Source organism: Pectinophora gossypiella, chromosome 4 (assembly GCF_024362695.1).
Source record: "Pectinophora gossypiella chromosome 4, ilPecGoss1.1, whole genome shotgun sequence".
In the NCBI taxonomy this organism is placed as follows: domain Eukaryota; kingdom Metazoa; phylum Arthropoda; class Insecta; order Lepidoptera; family Gelechiidae; genus Pectinophora; species Pectinophora gossypiella.
Genome location: NC_065407.1, coordinates 3,799,911 through 3,827,507, shown reverse-complemented (window position 1 = coordinate 3,827,507; position 27,597 = coordinate 3,799,911). Strand labels below are relative to the sequence as shown.

The 27,597-nt window shown below is 36.4% G+C and overlaps 3 protein-coding genes and 1 long non-coding RNA gene across 6 annotated transcripts in view; 3 read left to right on the top strand and 1 right to left on the bottom strand.

Annotated features, from left to right (window-relative positions):
- Window positions 1-14,974, top strand: part of LOC126366372 (uncharacterized) — a 68,142-nt gene extending 53,168 nt beyond the window's left edge. Inside the window, exon 2 of the long non-coding RNA XR_007566341.1 lies at window positions 13,920-14,974. This is a non-coding gene — a long non-coding RNA (uncharacterized LOC126366372). The remainder of the gene's footprint in view (window positions 1-13,919) is intronic.
- Window positions 8,769-13,295, top strand: LOC126366314 (acyl-CoA Delta(11) desaturase-like). The gene is made up of 5 exons (XM_050009416.1): window positions 8,769-8,879; window positions 9,637-9,855; window positions 10,405-10,567; window positions 11,205-11,378; window positions 12,459-13,295. Exons 2-5 carry the CDS (start codon window positions 9,660-9,662, stop codon window positions 12,880-12,882), a joined length of 957 nt encoding a protein of 318 aa, XP_049865373.1. The 5' UTR covers window positions 8,769-8,879; window positions 9,637-9,659; the 3' UTR covers window positions 12,883-13,295.
- Window positions 14,975-17,410: 2,436 nt separating the features above from the next.
- Window positions 17,411-27,597, bottom strand: part of LOC126366215 (venom dipeptidyl peptidase 4-like) — a 62,794-nt gene continuing 52,607 nt past the window's right edge. For both annotated transcript variants that reach the window (XM_050009241.1, XM_050009242.1), the window contains exons 10-19: window positions 24,584-24,704; window positions 24,085-24,177; window positions 22,930-23,078; window positions 22,516-22,726; window positions 22,036-22,220; window positions 21,533-21,727; window positions 20,455-20,612; window positions 19,851-19,936; window positions 18,802-18,927; window positions 17,411-18,307 (exon numbers count right to left, since the gene is read on the bottom strand). In XM_050009241.1, the coding sequence (XP_049865198.1) occupies window positions 18,218-18,307; window positions 18,802-18,927; window positions 19,851-19,936; window positions 20,455-20,612; window positions 21,533-21,727; window positions 22,036-22,220; window positions 22,516-22,726; window positions 22,930-23,078; window positions 24,085-24,177; window positions 24,584-24,704 (1,414 nt within the window). In that variant the 3' untranslated portion in view covers window positions 17,411-18,217. The remainder of the gene's footprint in view (window positions 18,308-18,801; window positions 18,928-19,850; window positions 19,937-20,454; window positions 20,613-21,532; window positions 21,728-22,035; window positions 22,221-22,515; window positions 22,727-22,929; window positions 23,079-24,084; window positions 24,178-24,583; window positions 24,705-27,597) is intronic.
- LOC126366289 (spidroin-2-like) lies at window positions 24,993-27,263 on the top strand. Of its 2 annotated transcripts, none has more exons than XM_050009373.1 (3): window positions 24,993-25,054; window positions 25,776-25,821; window positions 26,076-27,263. In XM_050009373.1, the coding sequence occupies exons 1-3, from the start codon at window positions 25,052-25,054 to the stop codon at window positions 27,209-27,211; spliced, it is 1,185 nt and encodes a 394-aa protein (XP_049865330.1). In that variant the 5' UTR covers window positions 24,993-25,051; the 3' UTR covers window positions 27,212-27,263. The 2 variants fall into 2 exon arrangements, with proteins under 2 accessions (XP_049865330.1, XP_049865329.1); XM_050009372.1 differs by lacking the exon at window positions 24,993-25,054 and adding an exon at window positions 25,368-25,501.

The following is a 27,597-nucleotide window of genomic DNA, read 5'->3' as shown; positions in this document are numbered from 1 at the left end:
TTGCAACTTCATGACGGAAGTGATGTAACTTCATTTTATTTTCCGATTTGATCAATTTCTCTTCTTAATTCATAACTAACGCCGACATAATATATAATATAATGGATCCAAATATCAAGCAACATTTATTTTTATATTTGCCTTGCCATTATATTGTATTTTGGAATAATTATGTATAAGAAAATAGATAATTATCACGTTAAAGCTGTACAACGCCATCTATATTGTTTTTGGTGAACGTAGCCTAGAAATATCCTCATTGGAAACGATATTTTGTACAATTTCATAAAAATCCCTAAGGAAGCCCATCAACGGTCTCCGTGATACAGTCATGAGCAATATTATGTACCCACTTTAGAACTCTGTCGCATTAACATATTTGACATTTAGTGAGACTTACAGTTCAATTTGACAAAAAAGTTAATGTGACATGGTATCAAAGTGTATACATAATAATGCTCGTGACCGTACAGTGGTAGGGGGTTAGGATCACCAGCCAAAGACTCAGGGCATTCATACTAAACACCTCGTTTTACACAGACACTGCACATTGACGTTATCGTACACGCGCATCTATGTGTGTCTGATGCCCATACGATTTAAGACTAAAGTAAAACCGAGTAGGGATGAGATAAACCTAGCTCAGCCGCTGGCGGAGAGCGAAGTTACAGTTCTATTCGTATTCCCTATTCTATGATCAGGGTTCGATTCCCGATGGGGATACGTCTACCAAGAAATCATTTTGTGTTTGTGTCCCTAATATGGCCAGGATATTGCTGTCTGAAATTAACTGATACTACTACGACTACGTAGTGACGTAAACACGTAGTCGTTACATGAGTCACGTTAGGGGCCTTTGGCGGCTCAATTATAACCCTGACTCAAGGATTATGTTGTTTGTCATTCACGTCAACCCACACGAGTAAAAGAAAAAGAGAAAAAAACCATCAACCACATAGTAATGATCCATCATTATTAAGAAGGACACAACCTAATCTGTCGGTTTTTACGACATTAACATCATATCCGGGAACATAAACAGCTGTTGAAAGCGTTTTGTTTTTATACGCGCCCAGTTTACCATACTTCTAACATTCTTCGTTTCTGTTTTCTTCAATTTTACTCGTAATATTGGATATCTAAATGAAGTAATCAAGCGAATGCAAAATGAAAATCTAAAAAGCATCTCCATTTCACGAACTGAAGAAAACCACAATCTTCGTTGTAATAAGAATCCAATAGCTTCCGACGGGAGGATTTTATTTCAAAATGCAATCGGAGAGATGACGACGGACCAGTCGTAGCGATGTTTACAACAATTATTTTATTTAAAGGTACTTACAACAATTCTTGGTTTCAATTCACAATGCTTTAAAAAGACACCATCTAATTTTATTTTAACTTATATCTGTCATTTTCTTATCCGCCGAAAAGGAAAGGGACGGGTAATCGCACACAAGCATACAATTTATGTAACAGACACGTCAATTTTAACCACAAATCTAAAACAACCCTATAAAAATTTTGCATTGGCTAATAACCCGACAGAATTAAGTTGACAGCACACGTCAAACGATTGACATACCAGCGAGATACCTTTTTGATTCGCCCAGGTTGTTCATCCATTTACTTACTCATTCTTCTTAAAATTAAGAGCTGTCAATCATCCGTCCCTTTCCTATTCGGCGGAACAGAAAATGACGGGTATAACTTAAAGTTAAATTGTGTCTACAGGAATCGGGGCCATTATAATACTACTTATTGAAAATTTAAGGTGACGTATATTTATTTTAAGGTTTAGTAGGATCTACTCTGCACCGGCGTGCGGCGTGCGTGTATGAAACGATTGATGAATATGGAGGAAGCAACAGAAGTGTTTTTTCTAAAGTAATATTAAGTAGTATTCAAGATTCTAGATAGATGGCGCCGGCGTCGGATTAATGACAATACATAAATCTAAAAAAGAATTTCGCATGGACAGGAGGAGGACCTGGGGTCTGTTTAATAAAACTTACAATTGTAAATTACAATGCCAAATTGATGTACATTGCGGAGTTAGTGATCATAAATATTTTGCAGTGTCATATTAGCTACGTAATAAACACCAAATTGTAGTTGTAATTTACAATTGTAAGTTATATGAAACAGGCCCCTGGTGGTGTAATGGTTCACACGCTCGTTCCGGCTTGACAAGAGTCCCGTTCGAGTCATATTTTTTAGATTTACATTGATTCTTTGTGAGTTAAGTTCTATAAACACAAAAATCAAGGGAAGTATGTCAAGATCAAAACAAATGGAATTCCATAGTCTCTGCTTACCCCGGTGGGAAATAAGCGTGATCTTATGTACGTAAAAAAAGTTAATGATTTCTTTCAAAAATGTAGGTGTGTACATCGGTACCGTCCGCCAAACTGCACAGCAGTTTGTTGGGTAAATATATTAATAAGACGTGTACGGTCACGCATACTAATATGTATACACTTTGAAACCATGTCACATTAACTTTTTTGACAAATTAAACCGGAAGTCTCATTAAATGTCAAATATGATAGTGGGACAAAGTTCTAAAGTGGCAAATGATGGCAACATTCATCATCATCACCAGCCCATTAACGTCCCCACTGCTGGGGCACGGGCCTTCCCTATGGATGGATAGGGAGATCGGGCCTTAAACCACCACGCGGGCCCAGTGCGGATTGGTGATTATTAACGACTGCTAATGCAGCCGGGACCAACGGCTTAACGTGCCTTCCGAAGCACGGAGGAGCTCGAGATGAAAACTTTTTTTTTGTGGTCAAAGTTGCTTAACTTCAACAATCGCAGACCGAGCGCGTTAACCGCTCCGCCACCGAGCTCCTCAATGGCAACATTACCCTAAACAAATATGCATCCAAAAGCAACAAACAAATTTACAGTCCACGCGTTCAAACAAGCTCGCATAGGAGAGTCCTCTGAACCCTCAAGACCTCTCGGCTCGTAATGAAATGGAGGACGAACAGCTCCCATCTAAATTGGTAATGTTATTATTTTCGACAGCAACTGGCAAAGGCCCTGTGTCCAGAGGTTCCCGTCTGAATAATTGCTGGGATTGTAAAGGCTCTACGGTGCTTTGAAGCGACTGGTTCACATTATTTTGGGTTTTGTTACTTACTACATGGTAGGGAATCCTTATTAATTAAGTCAACTTAAGAGTTAATTTCTTGTACAAGTTTAATGAAATAATACTTAGCAACGAGAACGTAACAAAAGGCATAACTTATTTCTAAAATAGTATACATACATACATAAACTCACGCCTATTTCCCACCGGGATAAGCAGAGACTATAGAATTCCATTTGCTTCGATCTCACACACTTCTCTTGCTTCCTTCACATTCATCAATCGCTTCACATACGCACGCCGGTTCAGAGTAGATCTTATTAAACCTTTTCTAAAGACATTTCCAATTTAGTCAATGTAAGTCCTTCTAGGTCTTCCTCTGCCAGCCCTACCATCAACTTTCACTTTATATACCGCTTTTGCAATTCTATTATCCTTCATCCGCTCTACGTGTCCAACCCAACCTAACATTCCCTTCTAAATCTTAGTCTAAAATAGTATATTAGAATGATAATTACTTCATTAAGATTTTACTTCAAAAAAGAAAGATAACCTACTTTCGTCGTATTTTTAGCCTATTTCAAAACAGAAGGAGGATATCAATTTAACCCTTTAACCCTAAATGTATTTATAATATTGTTGGAATTGCGTAATATTTGTATACTTAATGTTAGTCTTTACAGGGCGTTAGTGACATCGTAACGAAAACTTTGAGGGATGATTCAGACCATGATTCTGAGTTGATATCAAGTGGAATTTTCCGTCGCAAAAGTATGGAACTGAAAATAAAAAAAAGCACAAAAGTTTTCACGAATTTTCCGACAGCAAATACACTTGATATCAAATCAGAATCATGGTCTGAATCATCCCTCTTAGTATCCGTTACGGTGTCACTAACACCCATACCTTCTTTATGGCTACCTGTATGTACTTGTATGAGATGTAAGTGACATCGTAACGAATACTGAGATGGATGATTCAGAACATTATACTGAGTTAATAGCAAGTGGAACTTTCCATCGCAAAAGTATAGAATTGAAAATAATTTAAAAAACCTAAAAATAAATCATGAATTTTCGACGGATATTCCACAAGATATTAACTCAGAATAATGTGCTGAATCACCCATCTCATTATTCGTTACGATGTCAGTTAGGTACTCCCCGTATGCAACGGTAGGTAACAAGTAAGAATTTATATTCTCATGCTTAACCCATCTCCTGGATAATTCGTATAGCTTTGTAAGCAACCATTTTGTAATCAATTTCTTGGGTAGGTAATTCCTATGGCTTTGTCCCTAGATACTACAATATAGTGTTCGGTTCTCGTGAGTCTATCTATCTTTTGTGTGACGTTATACGACTTCTGATTAAAAGAGAGTAGATATAACATTTTGTATTGTTTTCGTTATTTGCGGTTTTACTGTTTGTTATAAGTACATTTTTTCACATGTCCGGTAGTAATTTTGTCACGGTGATTTTATCGATTCGGACAATATAATTATGTCGTTCTGTCAAAATACGAACAAAATCACGTAGCATGCATGTTAGGGAAAAACAAACTTATCAATTTCTACAAAAAATATTGAATTGATCGATCATTTTATCACGGTATAGGTGTTAGTGACATCGTAACGAAAACTTTGAGGGATTATTCAAGCCATGATTCTGAGTTGATATCAAGCGAAATTTCCTCTCGGAAAATTCATGATCTTTTTAAAATTATTTTCAGTTCCATACTTTTGCGACGGAAAATTCCACTTGATATCAACTTAAAATCACGGTCTGAATCATCCTCCTCAGTATTCGTTACGATGTCACTAACACCCTGTATTGATAATACGCCCAGGAGCAATTTATTGGAAGTTATGTTATGTTTATTTTGTTGGTGGGTAAATTGGTAGTGGCTGGTCAATACTCACTACGCAGGCCTCAGTGAATACTTCAATGCCGGTGAAAAACGCCTCATCATAGAAAATTACTCAGGGCAAGGAAAATGTTTGACGAAGAGACTGTAATTGTAATACCATTGTATTTAAGTGTATAAATTATGTAATACAAACTGGATTTAAAAAGAAAAGAATGAAAACATGAAACAGTAGGACTAGGGCCCTGTGCTGGGAGGTTTTCTGGCCACGTCTTTCCATCAGCATTACAGATTCCGATGTGGTAGTAGTTTTACAGCTAGTTACATAATATGTAATTTAATTTTTGACGTTCAAAAAGTGCTAACTTTGTAAGTCAATTTTGAAAAATAAATATTTTTGTTTTTTTTTAATTATTTATAGTTTTTAATCGAAGCTCCTGTAGTTTTCTGCCGTCATATTTAAAAATAATCCGATTTTTTTTTTCAACAAAACAGACGCAAATAACAAATGAACTCCAAAAACATAAAAAATATATTAAAACATTATTTCTTAAATATAAGCAAAATGCCTAACGTATAGTATACTTATATAATAATATAATATGTATAAATTTATGATACAGTAATGTATTATAACATTACTGTATCATAAATTAAAATATGTAGGGTAGTATAACTATTTATGTGCTTCTTTTATAATAATATATATTTAGGTACGTATGTATGTGTATATAAGACAAATAACATAGTCACTACTGCCTACCCCGCTAGATAAAGTGGGCGTGATGCGACGTTACAATAGGCAATCAATTAATAGAACATGATGTATATGAAGCATCGAGGAAGCGACAAACTGGTTTTAGAGGGAATCTCGTATACGAGGTACGCCGCATTGATTGGCATTTATGCCTACTCGGTACGACAGTGCACTGTGTGTGTTTTTGAGTTCATTTCTTTCAATGTTTTCTGTATTTTTATATTATTATTTTTATTTAATTTTTTATTTTTCTGTTTTAATGCGGCGAATGGGTGCCGAGACAAACCTCTGTGGTTTAACGGCATCATTCAAACCATGTATTTAGATTAAGGATATAATGATAATAAATAAAAAAACAAAACTGATTTTAATTTAGCTTAGAATTTCGAACGTAGTAGATACTAATAGACGCAAGATGTCGAACTTGTTTTAGAAAACGGCAATTTCATGAAGGTAAATCTACTAATTTATTTATCTAATTATGTCGTTCTGTCAAAATACGAACAAAATCACGTAGCATGCATGTTAGGGAAAAAACAAACTTATCAATTTCTACAAAAATTATTAAATTGATCGATCATTTTATCACGGTATGAGTTCTTACTTATCTAATATGCTGTACACATTACCAAGACATTCATACCAGATACCTACTTAAATAATATGATCATTAAAGGTGTAGAATATTAAAAAAAAGAATGCTCCGAATAGTGGACATAATATCAGCCCATCGCACATAGTAGTCGAACATATAGAAAAGACACTCTCTTGGTTATTACTCGAAGCTAAATTGAAGAACGCGTTCTATGTTACTTAACTATTATCTTTCAGTTCAGCAAAGAAGAAAAAAATAGTTAATTAACTAAGTACCTTAAAACTAGTCGGTATCACAGATTGTTGAATACACGTCGTTCATTGTTAGAGATACCCTCATTCATACATAAAACACAGTATATTCACACACACATAACTCATACATGTTAGTTACCCTAGATAACTTTAAAGTCAACATTAGAGGTATTTTAGTAAAATAAATTAAGGTACAATTTGAAGTTGAAATCACTGGCAAGTTCACAAACTTGGAAGGCAGCCAAAAGGCCTTCCAATTAACGCGAAGCCAAGATAAGGAAGCCTTAATAATGACAGTATTGTTTATTTGAAGAATTCTTGAACCTCAAGCATAGAATAAAGAATTCTACGTAGAGGTTTACCTCACCCCCCCTCGAACATAGAATCGTATGGTGTCAAACGTCTCACACACAGATTCGCGCGTACGATAATGTCAATGAGTAGTGTCTGTGTAAAACGAGGTTGTTTGTATGAAGTATCCGGGGAGTGTATCCCTCTTGCCTTCCGCCCCGCATAAGTAATTTCCCGATAAAAACATCCTTCGATACTTACTACTTACTTAGGTACTTCTGATTAAAATATTTTCTTGTAATCAAAAAAGTGCCTATTGTAATAAGTAAGTAAAGTAAGTAAATATAGTTATAAAAAAAAAAATAAGTAAAATGTTTATTTTTCCTTAAAAAACACAGATTACAATAAAAACCCCACAAAACCAATTCCTCGGTTTGTCTGTGGGAGTGGAGTTCGCTTAGTTATTATATTTTAAAATAGTTACAGTTAACTTAAAGCTAAGAGATCTTTTTCATAAGATGTTTAAATAAAGATTTACTAAATTTATTTATATTGCACTCCTGACGTATGTCGACCGGCAGCATGTTGTACAGATACGGTATTCGTTTATGGAGTGTTCTGTCACCGAATTAGGTTTTTGACTCGTGGTACAACATAATATATCTGCCCGTGGACAAGGTCCGGACAAAAATAATAAAGTAAAATATCAAAGTATTTATATATATAAAATAGCAACTAAGTGATTGCCAGTTTAATATCAGTCAATATTCAATGAATGGAGATTGACGTAATTTAATTTGTACTTTTTCCTTTTACGAATAATTTTCCTTAACTTGTACTACGAAACCTTAATTCGTACCAATTTTGTTGAAAGTGTCCAGGCAGGAAATAATGAATTTTCAATTTTGTCAGCATTTAAACGGCAGGAATAAACCTATCAATTTGTAATTTATTTCGTAGACCTCTAAAACAGAGTGGATTTAAGCCTCTGTTTTTCTGTCTGTATGTGTAAGACCTTAAGACCCCATCCATCTTCATCAGGGGAAAAAGAACATTCCTAAGTAAAGAAAGATTGACGGGTGCAATTAAATGTAATGAATGAACAACTACCAATCATTCGGTAACGTGGCGAAAAAGTTATGGAGAAAATGTGAAACACACTATTTTGGTTAATTTATTAGTGGTAAGTATGTGATTTAGTTTAAATGATTTAAAAAAAACCTCCTCCTTTTTGATGGGAATAGCGAAGGAATTGAACTGTCTACCGTCGTCTGTTTTCCCAACTCGTTATAATCTGGGAGTCTTCAAGGCTAGAGTGAATAAGCATTGGCTGGGTAAGCATGATCCACCCTAGACCAAATCTTCACTTACCGCCAGGTGACATTGTGGTCAAACGCGAGCTTAAGTATATTATTTAAAAAAAGAAGCGTAAAGTACCTACTCAATTAATATATTTTTTAAGTTGCTTTAATTGCCTGGAGTAGGTACTTATACTTACTTATAATGTTCTAATCTAAGAAAATATGTATCCAAATGTGTTATTTAACTTATGGTATGAACTGTCCATTATGTGGAAGGCAATAAATCGAGACACAAAAACTTATTATTTTACATTAATGATTACTTTTATTTCAAAAAATAGTAGCGAAGTTCGTTGTCGATACTTCCCAGTGTGAAATGACCCGCAACTCCCCTTTGGCTTATACAAGATTTTTGAAAAAGTAATAAATAAAGTGAATCAAATCAAATCAAATATACTTTATTGCACAGAACTGAAATCTGAATCTGTTTTCTAGTAGAACATTTTTTTAATTAATATTAAGTGACATTAATTTATTTTTATTACTCTTACAAAGTTTTTAAGTGACACTTAAGAATATTGCTCACTACTCTGCTCTGTCAACACTTTTTATGATGCGTTTGATTTTTATGACATAAAATGAATATTATATAAGATGGAGGCACTCTTTCCTTAACTTTATTCTCTTTGAAATCCATGGATTGAGTATCTTTTTGGTAAGTACATAATTATAAGATTAATGTTATACAAAGCACTATTCGCACTAAACCGGCAGATATATGTATATATCTGTTCATTTATCTAAAACTCCCAATTCCGATATTTTTATTTTTTTCTTCTTTATTGTGAATTTTCAAAAAATACTGACATGTGTTTACAAACTGGAAATTCCAACAAAATAAGATATACGATTAATTAGAACACTATACCGGATTCTTACCGGGTTAAATCAGGAATATGAGACTTCCGATATTTCACCACTGTTGAAAGTACCATGATTACGGAATCTTAACACGATAAAAACTTGGTATAATGTTTTAATTATAATTTTGTTCATGCAATGTTTATACATTGAAACGAAACGAAGAAGATAATAAATACATAATGATTTGAACAGATTCCTGTACACAATACATGATTTTATTTATGGAACTTTGTACACATGATTTTATTTGAAATTTTATGGAACAGACGTTTTTAGGCAGAAATATAAAAAGCGCAACCAAAATTTTATATTAGCTAATAACCCGACAGAATTAAGTTGACAGCACATGTCAAATGGGTTGCATGAGCGAGATGCCTATTTTATTCGCCCGGGTTATTCATTTTAAAATTAACAGTTGTCAATCATCGTCCCTGTTCTTTTCGGTGGATAAGAAAATGACAGGATAACTTAAAATAAAATTAGGATGTGTCTGCAGGAATCGGGGCCATTATCTAGATACATTAATATAGCTTCACTTAAATTTTCAGAAACATCACTTCGCCTTAAAACGATGTCTCCAAATTCAAAGAACAATGGTGATATTTTGCCTGAAAGGCAATTGGAGAGGCTGGTGGCACCGCAAGCCTCACCGAGGAAGTTCCAGATAGTCTACTTCAATATATTAACTGTTGGGTATACTCACTTAGCTGCTCTATACGGCATATACCTTTGTTTTACTGTGGCTCTATGGAAAACTCTCTTACTAAGTAAGTATCCTGCAAACATACTGTCTTTGTTTTATAGGGAAAGTCACATAAGCGCCATTTTTAAAAAAAACGACATTCAAATGTGATTTTTGTTAACAAAACCTCGTTATCGATCTGCCTTTTTGTAAAGTCATACATACATACACAAACTCACGCATTTCCCATCTTGGTAAGCAGATACTATGAAAGTTCTTTTGCTTCAATCCTGACGCACTTCTCTTGCTTCATCCACATTCATCAATCGTTTCAGATACGCACTCCCGTTCAGAGTACAAAGTAAAGGGTTGTGTTAAGTCAAAGATGCTGATTTCTGATTTCTGGTAGACCTAGGAGAACATTTATGAAACAAATAAAAGAGAAGGTGCAGGTCGTGTCGTATCAGGAGGTGAAGGTTTTGGCGGGAAGAAGAGAGGAATGGCGATTACTCCACCGACAAGAGCGCAGCTCTTAAATAAAGAGAGAATAAAAAAGTCATTTATTTACTTTGGGTTTAATCAGACAACAAAAACCAGAAATCAAGGTTTGGTTAGAATCAAAATGTCTTTCCAGATTTCGTAGTAGGAGTTTTCGCTGCGATTGGAGTCGGGGCGGGGGCGCACAGGCTGTGGAGTCACAGATCCTACAAGGCTAAATTCCCCCTGGAAATCTTACTGATGATCTTTCACTCAATGGCCTTCCAAAACACCGTGATTGATTTCGTACGAGACCATAGGTAAGAAAGAAAACTGGAGGGGTTGATCTACATCGATGATATTCATCTCAGAAAGCAATATTGCTATTTAACATTTGTTATCATGGCGCACTTACTTTTATATGCACAAATGTCAAATTGCAATGTGGCTTTTTAAATGAATTGATTCAAGGTAGTCTTTTTATCCCTCCAGGTATTTATTTAAATCAAATGACGACAGGATATTATCACATGGACGTGTAATTTTAGGGTTAGGTTGCCTAGTTCGACGTATGACCATTTTGTGGCGCTTTCAAAAGTAATTATTTTCATAACAATATTTAGTCACTTTTCAACAATTTGTAAAAAGTATACCTGGGTTTTATCTACCCTTTATTTAAATCTTCACTTGCAGGCATTTTGCTACATTTCTCAAGAAACTAGTACCAACTAGTAATTAGTACCAAAACCGACAGCAAATTATTTTTGTAGACTACGTTTTATATTCAACTAGCTTTCCACACACTTCAATTATCCCCTTAAGGTACGGTTTCTGGGATAAAAGTTTGTTATTTGACTTGACTTATTGTTGATTTGCCGCAAATGGCATTAACTCCTTGGTCGGCATGCTATTTGAATAAAGTAATAAGTAATATTAAGTATGATTTTTTCATTGCAGGTTGCATCACAAATACTCCGACACAGACGCCGATCCTCATAACGCAACCAGGGGATTTTTCTACTCTCATTATGGGTGGTTGCTTGTCAAGAAACACCCAGAAGTGACAAGACGAGGGCAATACACCGACATGTCAGACATTTACAGTAATCCTGTGTTAAATTTCCAAAGAAAGTAAGTACGAGTGCTGTCAGACCCTCCAACCTCACCTCACATCCTCCCACCTCCTCCCATCACCTCCTCACTTCCCATCCACCCTCATCTGTCCCTCTATTTTTTGGTCTGTCCATCTGTCGAGATACCAGATACGATATATTTTTCCTATTTTACAATAATGAGACTTTTTTCGCTATTGATGACAAGTTAAAAAATGACAATACGGTAGTTTCCAACAAGTCAAATTGTTACTTTTACTAAACGTCAAAAAACGAAATTACTACGGAATTTGTATGAAAAAGGCAACCTGTGACGTCACAGAAAAACGTTACAAAATGTCGCACTTATTACATTTTTCATTATTAAAATTCATAAATAAGTTACATTGAAAAAGGAAAACTTTTTCGTCACCTTTTAATCAGAATTTCATAATTTATCTTTGACCCAGGAAACTACCAATTTTACAAAACCCAAATCTCTTGTCATTACTTTTATGAGTTTCTATAGAAGCAGCACAACCAGTTTATGTCATAGTCCACATCATAGCATATAGCATCACGCCTCTATCCACAAATAGGTAGGCAGAGCTGTATAGTACAAACACCCACTCCTCGCCAGCTATGTTTAAGTGCCATGTAATAGGGGTCGAGCCTATTGCCATTAACCGCGCACAAATTCTGGAAACTACGAAATATCATTTATATCTAGAGGTATGATTCAAACATGAATTCAAACTCACAAAGTCGAATTCAATCATTTACTAAAACCCATTAGAAAGATGATTGAAAATAGAAAAAAAAAAATTCATACATACATAACGCCTATTTCCCACCGGGGTAAGCAGAAACTATAGAATTCCATTCGCTTCGATCCTGACATACTTCTCTTGCTTCCTCCACATTCATCAATCACGTACGCCGGTAGAGAGAGATCGTACTGAACTGTTTCTAAGGACATTTCTAATTTGGTCAATGTACGTCCTTCTAGATCTTCCTCTGTCAGCCCTACCATCAACCTAAAAAAGTAATACTCTAGCAATAATATTATGTTGTCTTACGATTTATCTGTGTCAGTGTATTTACTTTGTTTTTTCTACAGGTATGCAATTCCGCTAATCGGAACAGTGTGTTTCATTCTGCCTACCTTCCTCCCCGTTTACTTCTGGGGGGAGACTGTCAACACCGCATGGCATATTTGTATGCTCAGATACGCGCTGAACCTCAACTTTACTTTCTCGATCAACAGTTTCACACATATGTACGGATACCAGCCATTCGATAAGAATATTCTTCCAGTGAATAATTTCCTTGCAAATATCGTCACTCTCGGTGAAGGGCATCATAACTTCCATCATGTGTTTCCTTGGGATTACCGCGGAACACATGTTAGTAACTTATGGAATATAAGTTGTCTGTTAATTGATCTCTTTGCTTGGATAGGCTGGGCTTACGGTTTGAAAACTGTCCCTGAAGAAGTTATACAAGCAAGAATTAAGAGAACGGCTAAAATGGATAGCATTTGAAAAACTAATTTTATGGCAATAATCACCAAATATTTATTGTGGGCAAACTAAAAGTTATTAGGGAAGTAGAAATATTTTCGAACCGAATATTAAATTATTTACCTATCCTTATTGTATGTATCCTTAAAAAATATGTAAATAGGTATATTTAATTTAGATTGCAATCTCGTGTTGAGTGTCGGCAATAAAATATTTTATTTATTACCCTAATTATAAATTTCAATGTCTCCAAATAAATATCTACTATAGATGTAGCATGTGCCAGATATATATTTCCTTTTTAGTATAGTCAATAAAGCCGAAGCTTCCTTATTGTGGTATATGTATAATGTTGATCTATGGTTTTGGGTCATAAGTCATATCGCAGATGTCATTCGAATATTGTTTCTGTTTCTCAATAAAAAGCAAGATTTTACCGCCGTTTAATTAACACTTAAAATATTTATATTTTAATATTTAGATCCAGTGACAACCATACGTAAAAATCCACGCAGAAGAAACATAGCCAGAAACCTAAAAACTAAAAAAGCGATTTCCGAAAATATTAATATGTCCAAATAATATGACATAAATATTATGCAGTGGTCCGTTACGTATAATGGCTGAGAAAATTGTAAGCGGCAGGTGTCCGAAACTGGTCAACTTTATGGAAATCATCCTCGCGTCCCAACTTTATCCAGTGCCTATGCATAATTCTGCGGCATGATCTCAGTTTTTAACTGGTTTTAACTTTACAATACAGCCCATTCTGGCAGACAAAACCTCATTTGAATTTTCAGCTCTAAAAATACTGCTGTTCTTCACTTACGACGTGTGCTGAGATAAAGTTGGTTTTTAAACTGACAACATAACATAAACATAAACAGCCTATATACGTCCCACTGCACAGGCCTCTCCTCAATCAAACAGAGGGGGTATGGAGCATAATCCACACGCTGCTCCAATGCGGGTTGGTGGAGGTGTTTTTACGGCTAATAGCCGGGACGGCTTGACGTGCCCTCCGAAGCACGGAATCATCTTACTTTTCGGACAATCAGGTGATTCAAGCCTGAAAAGTCCTTACCAAACAAAGAACAGTCTCACAAAGTGATTTCGACAATGTCCCCATCGGGAACCGAACCCGGACCTCCAGATCGTGAGCGTAACGCTCTAACCACTAAACCACGGAGGCTGTCAAAAACTGACAAACTGAATTAAAATGGATTTGCTGTCAAAAATCATCACCATTAACTACCATAGACTTACTTAGATATTTTACGATGTTACATAGACTTTTGACTTATTAAGCTACTTTTACGATGATCTGATGCAAATGGCAATTTCAGGAACGTTTTTTGGCCTCCAAATCGGGCAGAAAGGCTAATCGCGTTCGACGATTAGCTCTGTTGTCGGCTTCGAGTGGTAACTTGACATGCAATTTGTCATTGTCCTTATCAAGTGAAAATCTGCGGTTTAGTCCGATCATTTGGTAGACCTGGGAAGCTTACCGGAAGTTTTGATAATTGGTTGATTTTGTAGATTTGGACATATTCTTTCCAAATCCATACAGCTCGTATTATCGAAATTTTAAGGTGCCATTTGTTTAAATGTGTGTGGACTGATTGGTGAAATAATCAGTCCACAGACTGTATTAAAAGAAACGCTGATTGTTTTGCCACTTCGCATATAATTCGGTTTTAGTAGATAATTACAAAGGTTACAAACACGTCCGACAATAAGAGAAGATCGATGAATACAAAAATTAATTTAAAAATAGTAAAGAATTAATATTTTTATAACCTTTTTTTTTAAAAAGGTATTTTTATGTTGCAATTGTCAACACCATTTTTCAACAATGGCGGCGTAAGTTGCAAATATACGTGCTGGAAAAGTATTAATTCTGAAAGAGCAGAACAAAAATATAAAATTACTTATATCCAATTCCAAAACTCCAGAAAACTTGCAAGCAATCAGCTTAATAACGACTAGACTACAATATTTTAGTGTAAAGCGAATAAATAAATAAATCAATGAATTAATCCAATTCTTGAACACTTAGTTTTCCTTTACAACTTTTATTTGCATGCTGATTATCAAAGCAGGAGAATGAATGCGTCCTGTTTTTTTCTTCAGACCCCATCATGCGGAGAAATGTACAATGAAAATATGTTTTCCAACGCTCTCACCACTAGACAATGGAGGTTGTTACAATAACATCACCCCTCTAACATTATCCTGTTTTTCTCGGGGTCCGCTTACCTAACCTGAAAATGTGCCAGGTCCGGTTCTTTACAAAAGCGACAACCTGTTTGACCTTCCAACCCGCGAAGGGAAAACCAGCCCGTTACAGGTTAGGTTACATACCTCCAAAAATGCATTTGTCGGGAATGTGGGTTTCCTCGCGATGTTTTCCTTCACCGCTGATCACGTAATAAACATGAATTCGATAATCATCGGTTTAGGTCTGTGCTGGATTCAAACCTGCAACCTCAAAGTGAGAGGCAAGCGTTCTACCAACTAGGCTACCAAGGCTTGCGGCGTTGTTACAAGAACATAATTTAAAGAAAAGAAAATCGGGTTATATGTAGGTATCTATCAGACGTGAAAATGTTCCGTGCAATCAGATTACTGCAGGACCGACGTTGTAATTAAACACGAAATCCAAGCCGTCTCTACCAGTAATTTACGATTGCCCTCCGAAATACAGGGGCTTTGGCGAGCAAACTAATTTTGTTTTTAAGCTGATTCACACGTGATTTGGAAAAAGTAAGTAAGTAAATGGTATTTCGGCTAGAAACTTATCAAGACTAATTTCACTTATAATATGAATGAATCAACTTTATCTTTGTTCTGCGAATTTCACAAATAAATCTAACAGTTGTTACATTAGCCATGGCCTTTAGCGGCTCAATAATAAACCTGACGCCTGGGTTGATGTGGATGGTTGGACCAACAAAATGTAAAACAGCTGTAAGTAAGTATATTTAAAAAGTCATACAGACAAAGTCTACGACAACGCCATACCAACAATAACACTTGTCTTCGTTTATAAAAAATAAACCTAAATTGCGAAATCAAGCTCAGAAATTGTATAACATAAAACGAAACGTCGTTGACAAAGTGTTTTTCCGTCATCGCTAATGGACTCCGCGAATAGCTACCGCTACGAAATGCGACGAAGAATGAACCGCTTCCAAATGTTATGGATGTGTAATTTTTTAAGTTCCCTTTGTTCGATGAAATTGTACTTACATTCAACAATACTATTTTACCTCCACCACCACGAATCACCTATCACGTTGGTCCAACAGAAAGCTCGGTGAGATGTGGGATGAATATACCTCTGATTACCCCAATAGGGATATATTTGTGAGCTTTTTCTCTTATCGTTGGGTTCTGAGGTGGATTACCAACCTCATCAACCCTGGTATCAGGGTTATTATTGAGCCGCCAAAGGCCCCTGACATGGCTCATGTAACGACTACACAGTTAGTTTACTTACATCAGTAAGTAGAGTCTTCCGAAGCACGGATCATCTTACTGTCGGACAGTCAGGTGATCAGTCTGTAATGTCCTAACCAACCTAGGGATCACAAATTGATTTTTGTGATATGTCCCCACTGTGATTCGATAAAGGATAAAAGATGACATAATGTTGCGGTTGCCGTTTCTTTGTCATTTCTTCTCATCCGCCATAACACTTTGCGAAATGACGTAGATTCAAAAATGATACATTGACCTTCTACAAGTTTATCTATGACAATTACGTTGAATAAATGATTCAGATTTCTGATTTATATGATTCAGTCCCATATAATATTACCACTACCCGTGCACGAATCCTGGAAACTACGTGATATACATAAACTGCCTATATACGTCCCACTGCTGGGCACAGGCCTCCCCTCAATCAACCGGAGGGGGTATGGAGCATACTCCACCATGCTGCTCCACTGCGGGTTGGTGGAGGTGTTTTTACGGCTAATAGCCGAGACCAACGGCTTAACGTGCCCTCCGAAGCACGGAATCATCTTATTTTTTCGGACAATCAGGTGATTCAAGCCTGAAAAGTCCTTACCAAACAAAGGACAGTCTCACAAAGTGATTTCGACGATGTCCCCATCGGGAATCGAACCCGGACCTCCAGATCGTGAGCCTAACGCGCTAACCACTAGACCACGGAGGCTGTTGCTGTGTACTGACGTGATATAATTGATATTAAATAATTCAGTGGCTTAGAGCCCCGCACCGGGATTCGTGCCCCCTAGCACTATAATGTACAGTCTTGAGCAACATAATGTACCCTAGACGCTGTCGCTCTAACATATTTGACATTTAGTGAGACTTACAGTGCAATTTGACAACAAAAAACATGGGACATGGTCCCAAAATATATGCATATTGATGCTCATGACCGTAAGTCATACTCTAAGCAATGTTATCACGAATTATTTTTCAGCTCGTGTATACCTAAATCATAAATTAATGATAATGAAAACTCCAAATAAGTACTTATAAGGATGGTAGAAAAATAATATGAATAACAGCGTTGTAGAAAACACATTTATTTAAGAAACTTTGTACTTAAAGTACTTTAAATATTTACAAACAAAATAATATTATTTCGTACTATTATCCTAGATTTAGGTACTGATTCATAATTGGAATATTTAAAACTCTACGAATTCCATATGGTAACCCTGTTAGGTACAAATTTACATTTGGCAACATTAGTTGTTTTTAAGGATATCATAATCATAATCTTTGACGATCACGATGTCTTTAAAAAATAATAATAATAAAATATAATTGCTATGAAATATATTTTATAATTTTAAAAAATACTTATTTACGTTGGAAGTTTCATTTATCGCTGAATTAAGTAATACTTTTTGTTACTTGCTCTACTTAAATACTATTATATAACATTTCGTATTTTGACCAACATGCGTGAACGTTGAAATATTACTTATTATTGTTTCACACTACATTTTAACGACATTAATTTGTCATTTTATTTGCTCTTAGACAACTATTTAGTAGGTATCTTCTTTATTTCATAATAGAACATGTTTTTGTAAATATTGCTTTCAAAAATCTAAAGGGGTTTAAGAACTTTAGCTAGAAGTAGGCGTACTAGAATTGTTGTTTGTTTTGTTACACTTTCGTTTAAATAGGTACCTACATCGCCTAAGTACTACCCATAATTTGATTGATTCACTGGGATACTGTGGCAAGTGGCGCCATCTCGATTTTTACACTTTTACTTTCACCGCGCCAACTGAAAATGGCAATATTTCGTTCCTGTTTCTTGTTGGGAAGTTGCTCTTGTATATGGAATGTTAATAAAGGTTTTTTACAACATATTCTCTTGCAAGAACTTTTCTAGTGCGTGGTAGAGATGCGGTCGGACGCCGACTAGGCCGTGGTCTTCGTCAGTGTAGCTCTGAAAAAAAGAAAAACATAATATATAATCATGCACTATCCCTCTCTTTCACTCAAACCGTTATGGAAAGACATTAAGTCACCAAAGACAAATCCTTAGAGAAATAGGCGGGAGTTGCCAAGCGCACGCGTTACCCTCGGCCTAAGTGTATGAACGATGGTTCGTGTGGAGTTGCGTGACAGATTTGTTTTCATAGAGACGTTGATTTCATTTTATGATTGTGCGGCAGTGAGTAGACGTACATCATCCCCATCCCAATTACATCACAATCATCACAATTAGTAGCCAAGTAATCTAACAGATGTCGCTATTAACCAACGCTAATAAAACAGAATTATCAAGACGGAGTGAACGACGGAATATAGCTTTTATTTTCCGCTCTCGATTTTTATACACAAAAAACCAATTCTAACCAAAACATACCAATTTCACATCTCTATTTCTTCAGCCAGGATTACTATATTAAATAAGCAATTATTTTAACAAAATCTCACCATCTGGTTAAAGAACACGTCCTGCCTCTGTAGCAGGCGTGAGATGAGCATAGCGTGTTGGTAGTGGACGTTGTCGTCAGCTGTACCGTGGACGAGGAAGTAGCGCTTCTCACGATATGCTGCCACCTGGATGAATGAACATTTTGATACTTGATAAAGTAGATGAATTGCCAATGATATTTTATACTATTATAAAGTCTGTTCCTAGTGAAATACGTGCAATAAAGTGTTACATAACACAACATACGCCGCCTATATACGTTCCACTGCTGGTGGACACAGCGTCCCCCCCCCCCCCTTAATCAACCGGAGGGGGTATTATGTTTTATGCCGTTTCCATATCTCGTGTCCATGAAGTCCTGGACTTTTGGACGGCGTGTGGTGTGTCAAAGCCAAGACGTAGAGGTCCCTTAAGACACTTAAATTTTCTAAATGTGATGATGACACCAACCGAAGATTATCACTGTGTGCACTATGGAAGTACACCCAAAGGCAACCGTTGGTTAATGTAGAACTATTGCATATTATGTGAACAAAGAATTATTAAGTTTGAAAACGTTGATAACTAATTTTACGTGGTTTCCAGGATTTGCACATAACTGGGGAGGAAAATTCCAAATTCCGCTTGATATCAACTCACGAACAATGAGCTGTATCGTCGCCCTCAGTATTAGTTCCGATGTCATTTGCACCCCGTACAACAAGTTGTACGTATGGGAATGATTCAGACCATCATTTTGAGTTGATATCAAGTATCAAGTGGAATTTCCTATCGGAAAATTCACATAAATTTTAGTTTTTTTTTTATTATTTTCAGTTCCATACTTCTGCGACAGTTAGTTTTACTAGTTGTCAACTCCGACTCAAGATGAGGTTTGTAATCTACCTCACAATTCACACGATAGAAGAAGAGAACTCAGAATCATGGTCTGAATCACCCCCGTCAGTAACTTTACGTGTCACTAACACTGTATACTATATACCTCTACCTACCCCTTCATGAATACAGGCGTGATGTTATATTATTAGTAATAGATAGAATGACTTACAACTTCCGGAGTGAGGAGCGACGAATTGATGTACGCTTGAGTATTGTTCTGTGGAGTATCCATATAACGCTCCGTGTAGATGGTGTCTGAAATTAAAAAAAAACATTATTTCAAATATTTGGATTATGAATTCGAAAACAAATTCCAATGCGGTGGTTTAAATTTGGAATCTAAAATTCGAATCCGTAATCTAACATGCATGTTACCCGTTCTCCCAACTATATACAGGATGTTAGTGACACCCTACCAAATACTGAGGAGGATGATTCAGCTCATGATTCTGATGTAATATCAAGTGGAGTTTTCCGACGCAAAATGCAAGATTCTTTTCTCACTCAGCTCACAACTATATCCCAATTGGGATAGTCAGAGATACATCCATCGTAAGATGAACTAAGTACCCATACTTCACCGATTTCTGTTAGACCACTGCGATATGTAATGATCTATAAATGTCCAGTCAACTATGTTAGTAAAAATTGCACTTAAGATAAATTAATATCTGATTGGTGCAAATCTGGTATCGGGGCCCCGTTTGAGAAGCAAACCGGTGAATCACAGGACCATAGTGACTACATGCTACATTCAATGGCAAACTGCATACCATAGAAACGCCAGTCGACGACGGGAGCGACAGCAGCAGCACAACGGAACACGTCACCACCTCGAGCAAGGGCCAACGATGCGGCGTAACCTCCATAAGACCAGCCCCATATGCACGTACGGTTCGAGTCCACCCACGTCAGGTTGTCTTGGAGGTATCTGAAAGGACAGTCAGTTATACAGATACAGTGAAGTCTTTATACTCGTTTCTTCTATCGTATGGGTTGTGAGTTGGATGGCCAACATCAGCAACCCTGGTGTCAGTGTTATTATTGAGCTTCCATAGGCCCCTGTTATGGCTCGTGTAACGACTACATACTTACTACGTAAGTAGTATTTTTTTTACTTATAAAAGCTATATTATACTTGTAAATCGACGTTTTAGACGATGGAGCACAATGTTAGAAATTGACCGTGTATTGACCGTGTATGCATCACCCTTATAAGACCATAGATTAATAACATGACTTTTTATGTAGACATATTGTCTTTGCTCTCAACTGTCATTCCTTCTTCTTTGCTCAATGTCCGTACCAACTAGTCGACTCTTACGCCAATTTTATTTACGTAATTGTATCGTGAAATATCGTACAAGCAATATTGTAATCTCCAGTGCCCTAAACGTTTATTACACGCAGATCAGCTTCATCAGCATATTTGTATTTTTATTTCATCAAACCAATCGCCGGTACACGATTTACCTCGCCACACACAATGCCTATGTGTCAGCTCATTTAATTTGGGTGTCATCAGAATTAGTATTGAGGATACATGGGTAGATATTTCTAGTAACGACTACAATGGTGTAACAGAAGTTAACGCTTTCCAGACGATAACTAGAGAAGAAAAAGAGTGCAAATAAGAATTTCATTTAGACGATGCCAACAATACATCAAAATTATTTGACGTCGTAAGCGCTGAATAATCGCTGTCACAGGATGGATAAGGTTAATCATTGTTTTGTCAATTTATAAAATATTCAGATGCCATTATTGTGATGACCATATTGAACATCACGTCCTGTTGCGTCTTAATTGCTAATACATGATTAACATGAGGTTCCATGGCTATAAGCTTACTTGGTAACTTGGATCTGGTCTTCAATCTCAACAGTGCCGAGTTGCCTGTTCAAAGCGAAGGTGTTGGCTACTCCACGGAGGCCGGACCCTCGGCCGTCGATGTGGGCCACAGCAATGTTCCAGCGGCTGACCAGAGAAGTACCCCAATCGATGCTCCACTGCTTCGTGACTAGAGCTGAGTCTGGACCTCCGTAGCTGTGGAAGATCAGGTGTTGCATTATAATATGGTAAATTACTGTGACCTCCACAAAACATATTTGTTACTGAGAGGCATAGCAGAAGTACTTACACAAACTTACATAAAAGTTTTCAGTGAAAAATCAATAAGATTTGAACCTATTTTTACTAAATTATCCTTGTAAATGTACCCTTTGCAATGCAAATGTGTCAAATAGAGCGAATGTTTGTCAAATGTCAAAATCATAAGTATTTCACTTTTATTAAAATTTTAACCTTAGATAATCTGGGGGGAGTGAACAGAATAAAATTGGTGATAAACTTACACGTATACTAAGAGCGGCACATTGGTCCTCTCCTGGTAGTTGGGAGGGACTTGTATCTGAACATCGGCTTCTGGTAGGCCATCAGCAACGTGGACTTTAAGCCGGATGATCTCTGGGATGCTTCTAGAAGCCACTAGTCCAGCTGTCTCTGCGTTGTCGTCCCACACTCTCACTAGACTTCCGTTCTGAAATTGATAGTAAAAGAAAATTATGATTCTAGCCCAATAAAATGAAATAAATTAAGCAAAACTATAGAATAATAAAACAAAATCAAAGAATAAAAGAGAAAGAGATAACGCTAGGAATTGGTGCCCGGATAATGGCAATATGCTCGCCTATCACATGGGACTTCAACATAGCTGGCGAGGAGTGGGTACATATACATGTCTGAAGTGGTAGCACTTCGGGAATATAAGCAGGATGCTATGTCTATGTAGATGACGCTAGGGAGATGACGTATCACGTCAAGCTCATACTTACAGAATCGTAAATGAAGACCTTCGGCACATCAGGTCCGCCGCAGGTGACGGACACTCGCGTTGCTTCCTGGCTAATACTAGCTTCATTGTACAGACACCTGCCACCGTCATCCCGTACAATATTGCAGGTATAGCAGGATATAACACGGGTAGCGTTCACAGTGTAAATGTGTTGCTCAGCGGAGTCATCAACGTGAGTTGCTTTGTACCAGCTGGAAATTTCAGAAAAAAAATCTTGTGTCAGATCAACTACTTGCCTATTTTTAAAATTCGTATTTGTGTCAATAATAATTAATGTATTAAGTAAGTGGGTATTATTTTAATAATATCATTTCAGTATTTAAGCAACGTTTCGGCTCTTGGCATATAGAATCTCAATGTCAATGTCACCCAACCAATAATGTAAAGTACTCACATGACGTCATCAGGGGTCCAGAGCAAGATGTCCAGAACGGTGTTGGAAGTGTTGGTACGGGACTCTGCGACCCAGAGAGGGCTAGCGTTGTCCTCAGCAGTGTTCTCAGACACCTGCACGATTTGCTTGTACAGTACTCCGTCCACCGACTGAAAAAAAATGACAAATCGGTTAATATTGCAAAAAAATGGTACACCTTGATAAAAAAAGAAATATTTTATAAAAGAGCAGCTGGGCCCTACCTCGCAATAAAGCCATTAAAGTTAAACCATCAAACGGATGTAATAAAAATAAACAAATCGCAAAAAAATAAACAAATATAGAACTTTTTAAGTCGGACTAAGATACATTGAAAAGTTATATAAAACCGTTCACAGCACAAATGATACGCTTAACAACGATATTTTTACATCTCCATATACGTAAAAACGTTTTGTAGTAAAATGGTTAAAAAATACCTACACGTAAAACTATTTAAAACATGACCACAAAATTAAATGGGCTATTATATTAGGTATAATACTTTGTTTATGCTTACATAACATAACATAACATAACATAAATAGCCTAAAAAAAAAAAAAAAGCCGGGACCAACGGCTTAACGTGTCTTCCGAAGCACGGAATCAACTTACTTTTTCGGACAATCAGGTGATTCAAGCCTGAAAAGTCCTTACCAAACAAAGGACAGTCTCACAAAGTGATTTCGACAATGTCCCCATCGGGAATCGAACCCGGACCTCCAGATCGTGAGCCTAACGCTCTTACCACTAGACCACGGAGGCTGTTAATTGTTTATGCTTAACACGATATAATTCAATAACCTCCTTTGATCCATTGCAAGTCGGTTGACTTTATAGATACTTTTTCTCACACTTCTTACTATGTTCAAAAGTAACTTCATTGTTCCTTATCAGCGTGTTTAAAAAGACATACAAATTCCGTAGACACGCTTCGACAATTCATAAATATTATATCTACTTAGGTTTTCATTGTCATCTAGTTTCTAGGTAAGTACCTTATATTGAAATCGTTACTTATTATTGTTCCGTTATTGTTCAAATCACGTCGCGTTGTGAAGAAGATCTCGGAAGATCTTCTGGGGGAGTTAGGTCTGCACTAAACAAATAAATAACATTCGCAAAATGACACCTCACCTGTGGCAAGATGGTGATAAATGAATTTCCTTGTTCGTTAAACATGAGAGGAATGTTGTCAATCCAGCCATTTTCTTCAGAGTATGTGTAGATCTGGAACATGAAACAATATTTAATTTAATTTATTATCTTTCCAGCCGTTGTTATTCTAAAACGAATCAAAATCAAAATAAAATTATCAAAATGTAAAAATTAATGATAGGGTTTAGATGTTCAACTTCTATCATTATAACATTCCTTTAATGTTGAAATAGAAGCAATACCCTTCAGTAAGAAAGTAGTTTTAATCAGCAAAAGTTGGTGTATCTTTATATCTTGATTAAAATGTACATCGAGTTAAAGAAGCAGTTGATGATGATGATAAAGATAACGCTGATTTCATTTACAGTGTAGACCAGGTTCGCTCGGTAAACGGTAAGTATATGAATAAAACCAATCAACAAACACCAACTTAGTATACAAGTGTTGAGAAATTTTGTTATTTTAAAACAGTGCTTACTTGAGTGCAAGTTTCAGTTCCGGAAGTGCACAGTAGCACAGAGAGTGAAGTCTGCACACGGTTGGTCCACATCACTGCAATCGTCTCATTGTTGACGAAACGAACGTTCCTCAGAATTGGTCTGAAAAAATATCCATTAAATTGTGAGTAAATCTTTAGATTTTTTTTAATAAGAATTTCGAATTTCAAAATTTTATATTCAGAAAAATCTTGCCAAGTTAATTGCGAAATAAGAAATGACGTTGTGGTTTATATTTTCTCTTTGATAAATTATTTCTGTCATTTAAAATGGTGTTTTGAAATCCAGACAACTTTTATTGAAACAGCTAAATCTGCAGGACTTTATTCTAGAATTAACACGACCTATTTTATTTTCAGGACCTTTAAAAGCATTAGTGACATGAGAACATTTTGAAAATTATTTTAAGTTCATAAGTAAGAGGTCATCACGTCTCAATCTTTTTCTTCATGGTACGTAAACATACTTTAATTTATGTATTTATACATAGTAAGGCGTACAAAAAATAATGCATCATATTTTTTTACTTTATATGGACAAACCCACTCTCAAAAACATCAATCAATACCTTCGATATCTTTGGGAAAATTGAATGTTAGAAATTTATATCCGATATAAGATTAAAGATAAGATAGATTCGATGATAAAAGATGGAAAACTAATAAGACGAAACGGGAATTCCATACATCTCTCTACCTCTTTAATCCAAACAATATCTTGACGGCGAAATTCGATAGTGTTTCAAAGTACCAAAGAATTCCGCATTATTTTGTAAACAAATGAAGTTAGCGGATGCAGATAACGTTCGTATATAAACGCTTTTGAACTCATTCACGCTATATTCGAAATATTGGAATTAATCGAGGAGGCAGAAAAAAATTTAAACAATGGTTTTTAAGGTGCTTTTTTATTTGTAAATAGTGATAAGATGTGTGATAATATTTCAGTGTGCTTTACTACCTACTTCACTTAAAATAGTATTATGAAGAAAGAGTTGAAACTTGGGACTTATATAGTTACCTATTTTTTTACCCAGTGAACATTGTTTCTAAATTTCAATAAATTTATTGGTTTCTGTTATTCAAACCGCGGTTGTATGCTGATGTAGCTGAAACATTGATTTAGTGACTAATATTGTTGTTATTCTCGTTCTAATCTTATTTTTGTTTACAGATTACCAGTATTATTCTGACATTAACCGTAGTAACATCATGTACAGGTAAGCCACCTCCACACTGTTCATCGATGAATTATTTTATGACAACAGATCGTAACAAAATCACAAATCATTGTTTTTAAATTCATTAATAATTTACGTACGTAAATGTTCATTTAGCTTATTACGTAGAACGTAGTTTTATAAATCGTCTAATTTAACATAATTGTACCAATTATTGATTTAAGTTGTTAAAGGTATAATGTACAGCCAGTATTCAAAATAAATATAAATTCAGCATTTACATTATTTTTCAGGGCGTCTTTACTTTCGTCCATTGCCTATCCGAAAAGATGAGTCGGAAGCACCAACACCAGTTACTTCTAACTTCAAGTATGATCAATCTGATCCAATGGGGCTGCAAAAGGCACTATCAGGTAACGGAATTGATTATGCGGTGAATGGTGGAGGAAGTGGTCCCCCCAATCAAAACGATCCTGACCCAAACAATTATTTTGGTACACACAATGTCGGACCCAACAAACAAGGAGTAGCTGCACAAATCTGGTCAGCCAACGAAGAAGCGAACCGTAATCAAGAGGGAGTAGTAGGATCTAACCTTGGTGAAAGTGCACATATGTATGATAATTCTAAACCTAACGGTGAGCTCGTTGTGAACGTCCCAAGTCCCGACGCCTTTAAAAGTAGTAAATACAGTGGCTATAGGTATAATATGGACGGATTTGGTCCAAATACTCCAGATAAAAGAGTGCTAGGGTATTTAAATGGCAGACATGCTCATATTCATTTGTATGGACCTAACAAGTCAGGTGTAAGCATGGGAGTTAATCATCCGGAAGAACAACAAGAACATCATCTACCTGGACCAGGCGACCAAAATCCAAGTGAACCAGATGATAACAATCAGGGAAATCGTGGAATAGACTATGGACCAGGCGGCAACGAACAACCCTGGGTAGGGCACGAAGAAGGAACCGGAAACATAGATAGAGGTGACAGCCATGGTACAGATTTTAGTGGAACGAATGGCTACCAGCCAAACGGTCCAAAACGTCCCAATCCGGGTGGTTTTGGCCCTGGTATTAATCCAGGAAACCCCGGTGACTTTGGTCCAGGACCGATGAAACCAGGTTCACCAGGTGGAATGAACCACCCTGAAGAGCAGAATCCAGGAGGTTTTAAACCAGGTATGGGTAGTTTCAGACCAGGTGGGCCACCACCACCACCGCCTCAAATGGGTAACCAAGGTGGAAATGATGGAGGTTATGAGTTTGGGCAAAATGGCGGGCCTAACATGCCAGGCAAGCCCAATCAAGGTAACTTTGGTGGTCATAATATAATTTTGGGAGGATTTAACCAAACACCAGGGAAATTCCACAAAGAGGGTTATGGAGAAAGTGACCAAGTCCATAGTGGCCATTATTTTCAGTGAACAAATTTTAAGTTTCACATTTTGTACTTAAGAATAAAGAAGTATTTAGAAAAATAGTTGCGATTTTCTTTAAAGGTAAACTATAATACCTACCATAATAATAAATGCAGGTATACTAACAAGCATTCAAAATATTAAAATAACTTGGTCTTTCGAGCTATCCGTGACCGTGACAAAATTGGCGAAAAGTCACTTAAAGATCTACTGACGCTATACAATTAAACACGACCCAGATTTATTGAACAGGTATTAGCGTCATGCTGAACCTATCACGACCTCAAATCACCACACGAACACCCCTTTAATAATTTAATACCTCCATTAATATTCGCTAATAATATTCTCTAAAAATATATCTCACCATTCATAGTGCCCGTTGGTACCTA

Coding starts and splice junctions, on each gene's coding strand:
- LOC126366314 (XM_050009416.1), top strand. CDS start 9,660: ATGTCTCCAAATTCAAAGAACAATGGTGATATTTTGCCTGAAAGGCAA. Junction 10,568..11,204: donor GATTTCGTACGAGACCATAG/GTAAGAAAGAAA, acceptor TTTTCATTGCAG/GTTGCATCACAAATACTCCG. Junction 11,379..12,458: donor GTGTTAAATTTCCAAAGAAA/GTAAGTACGAGT, acceptor TTTTTTCTACAG/GTATGCAATTCCGCTAATCG.
- LOC126366289 (XM_050009372.1), top strand. Junction 25,822..26,075: donor CGTAGTAACATCATGTACAG/GTAAGCCACCTC, acceptor ATTATTTTTCAG/GGCGTCTTTACTTTCGTCCA.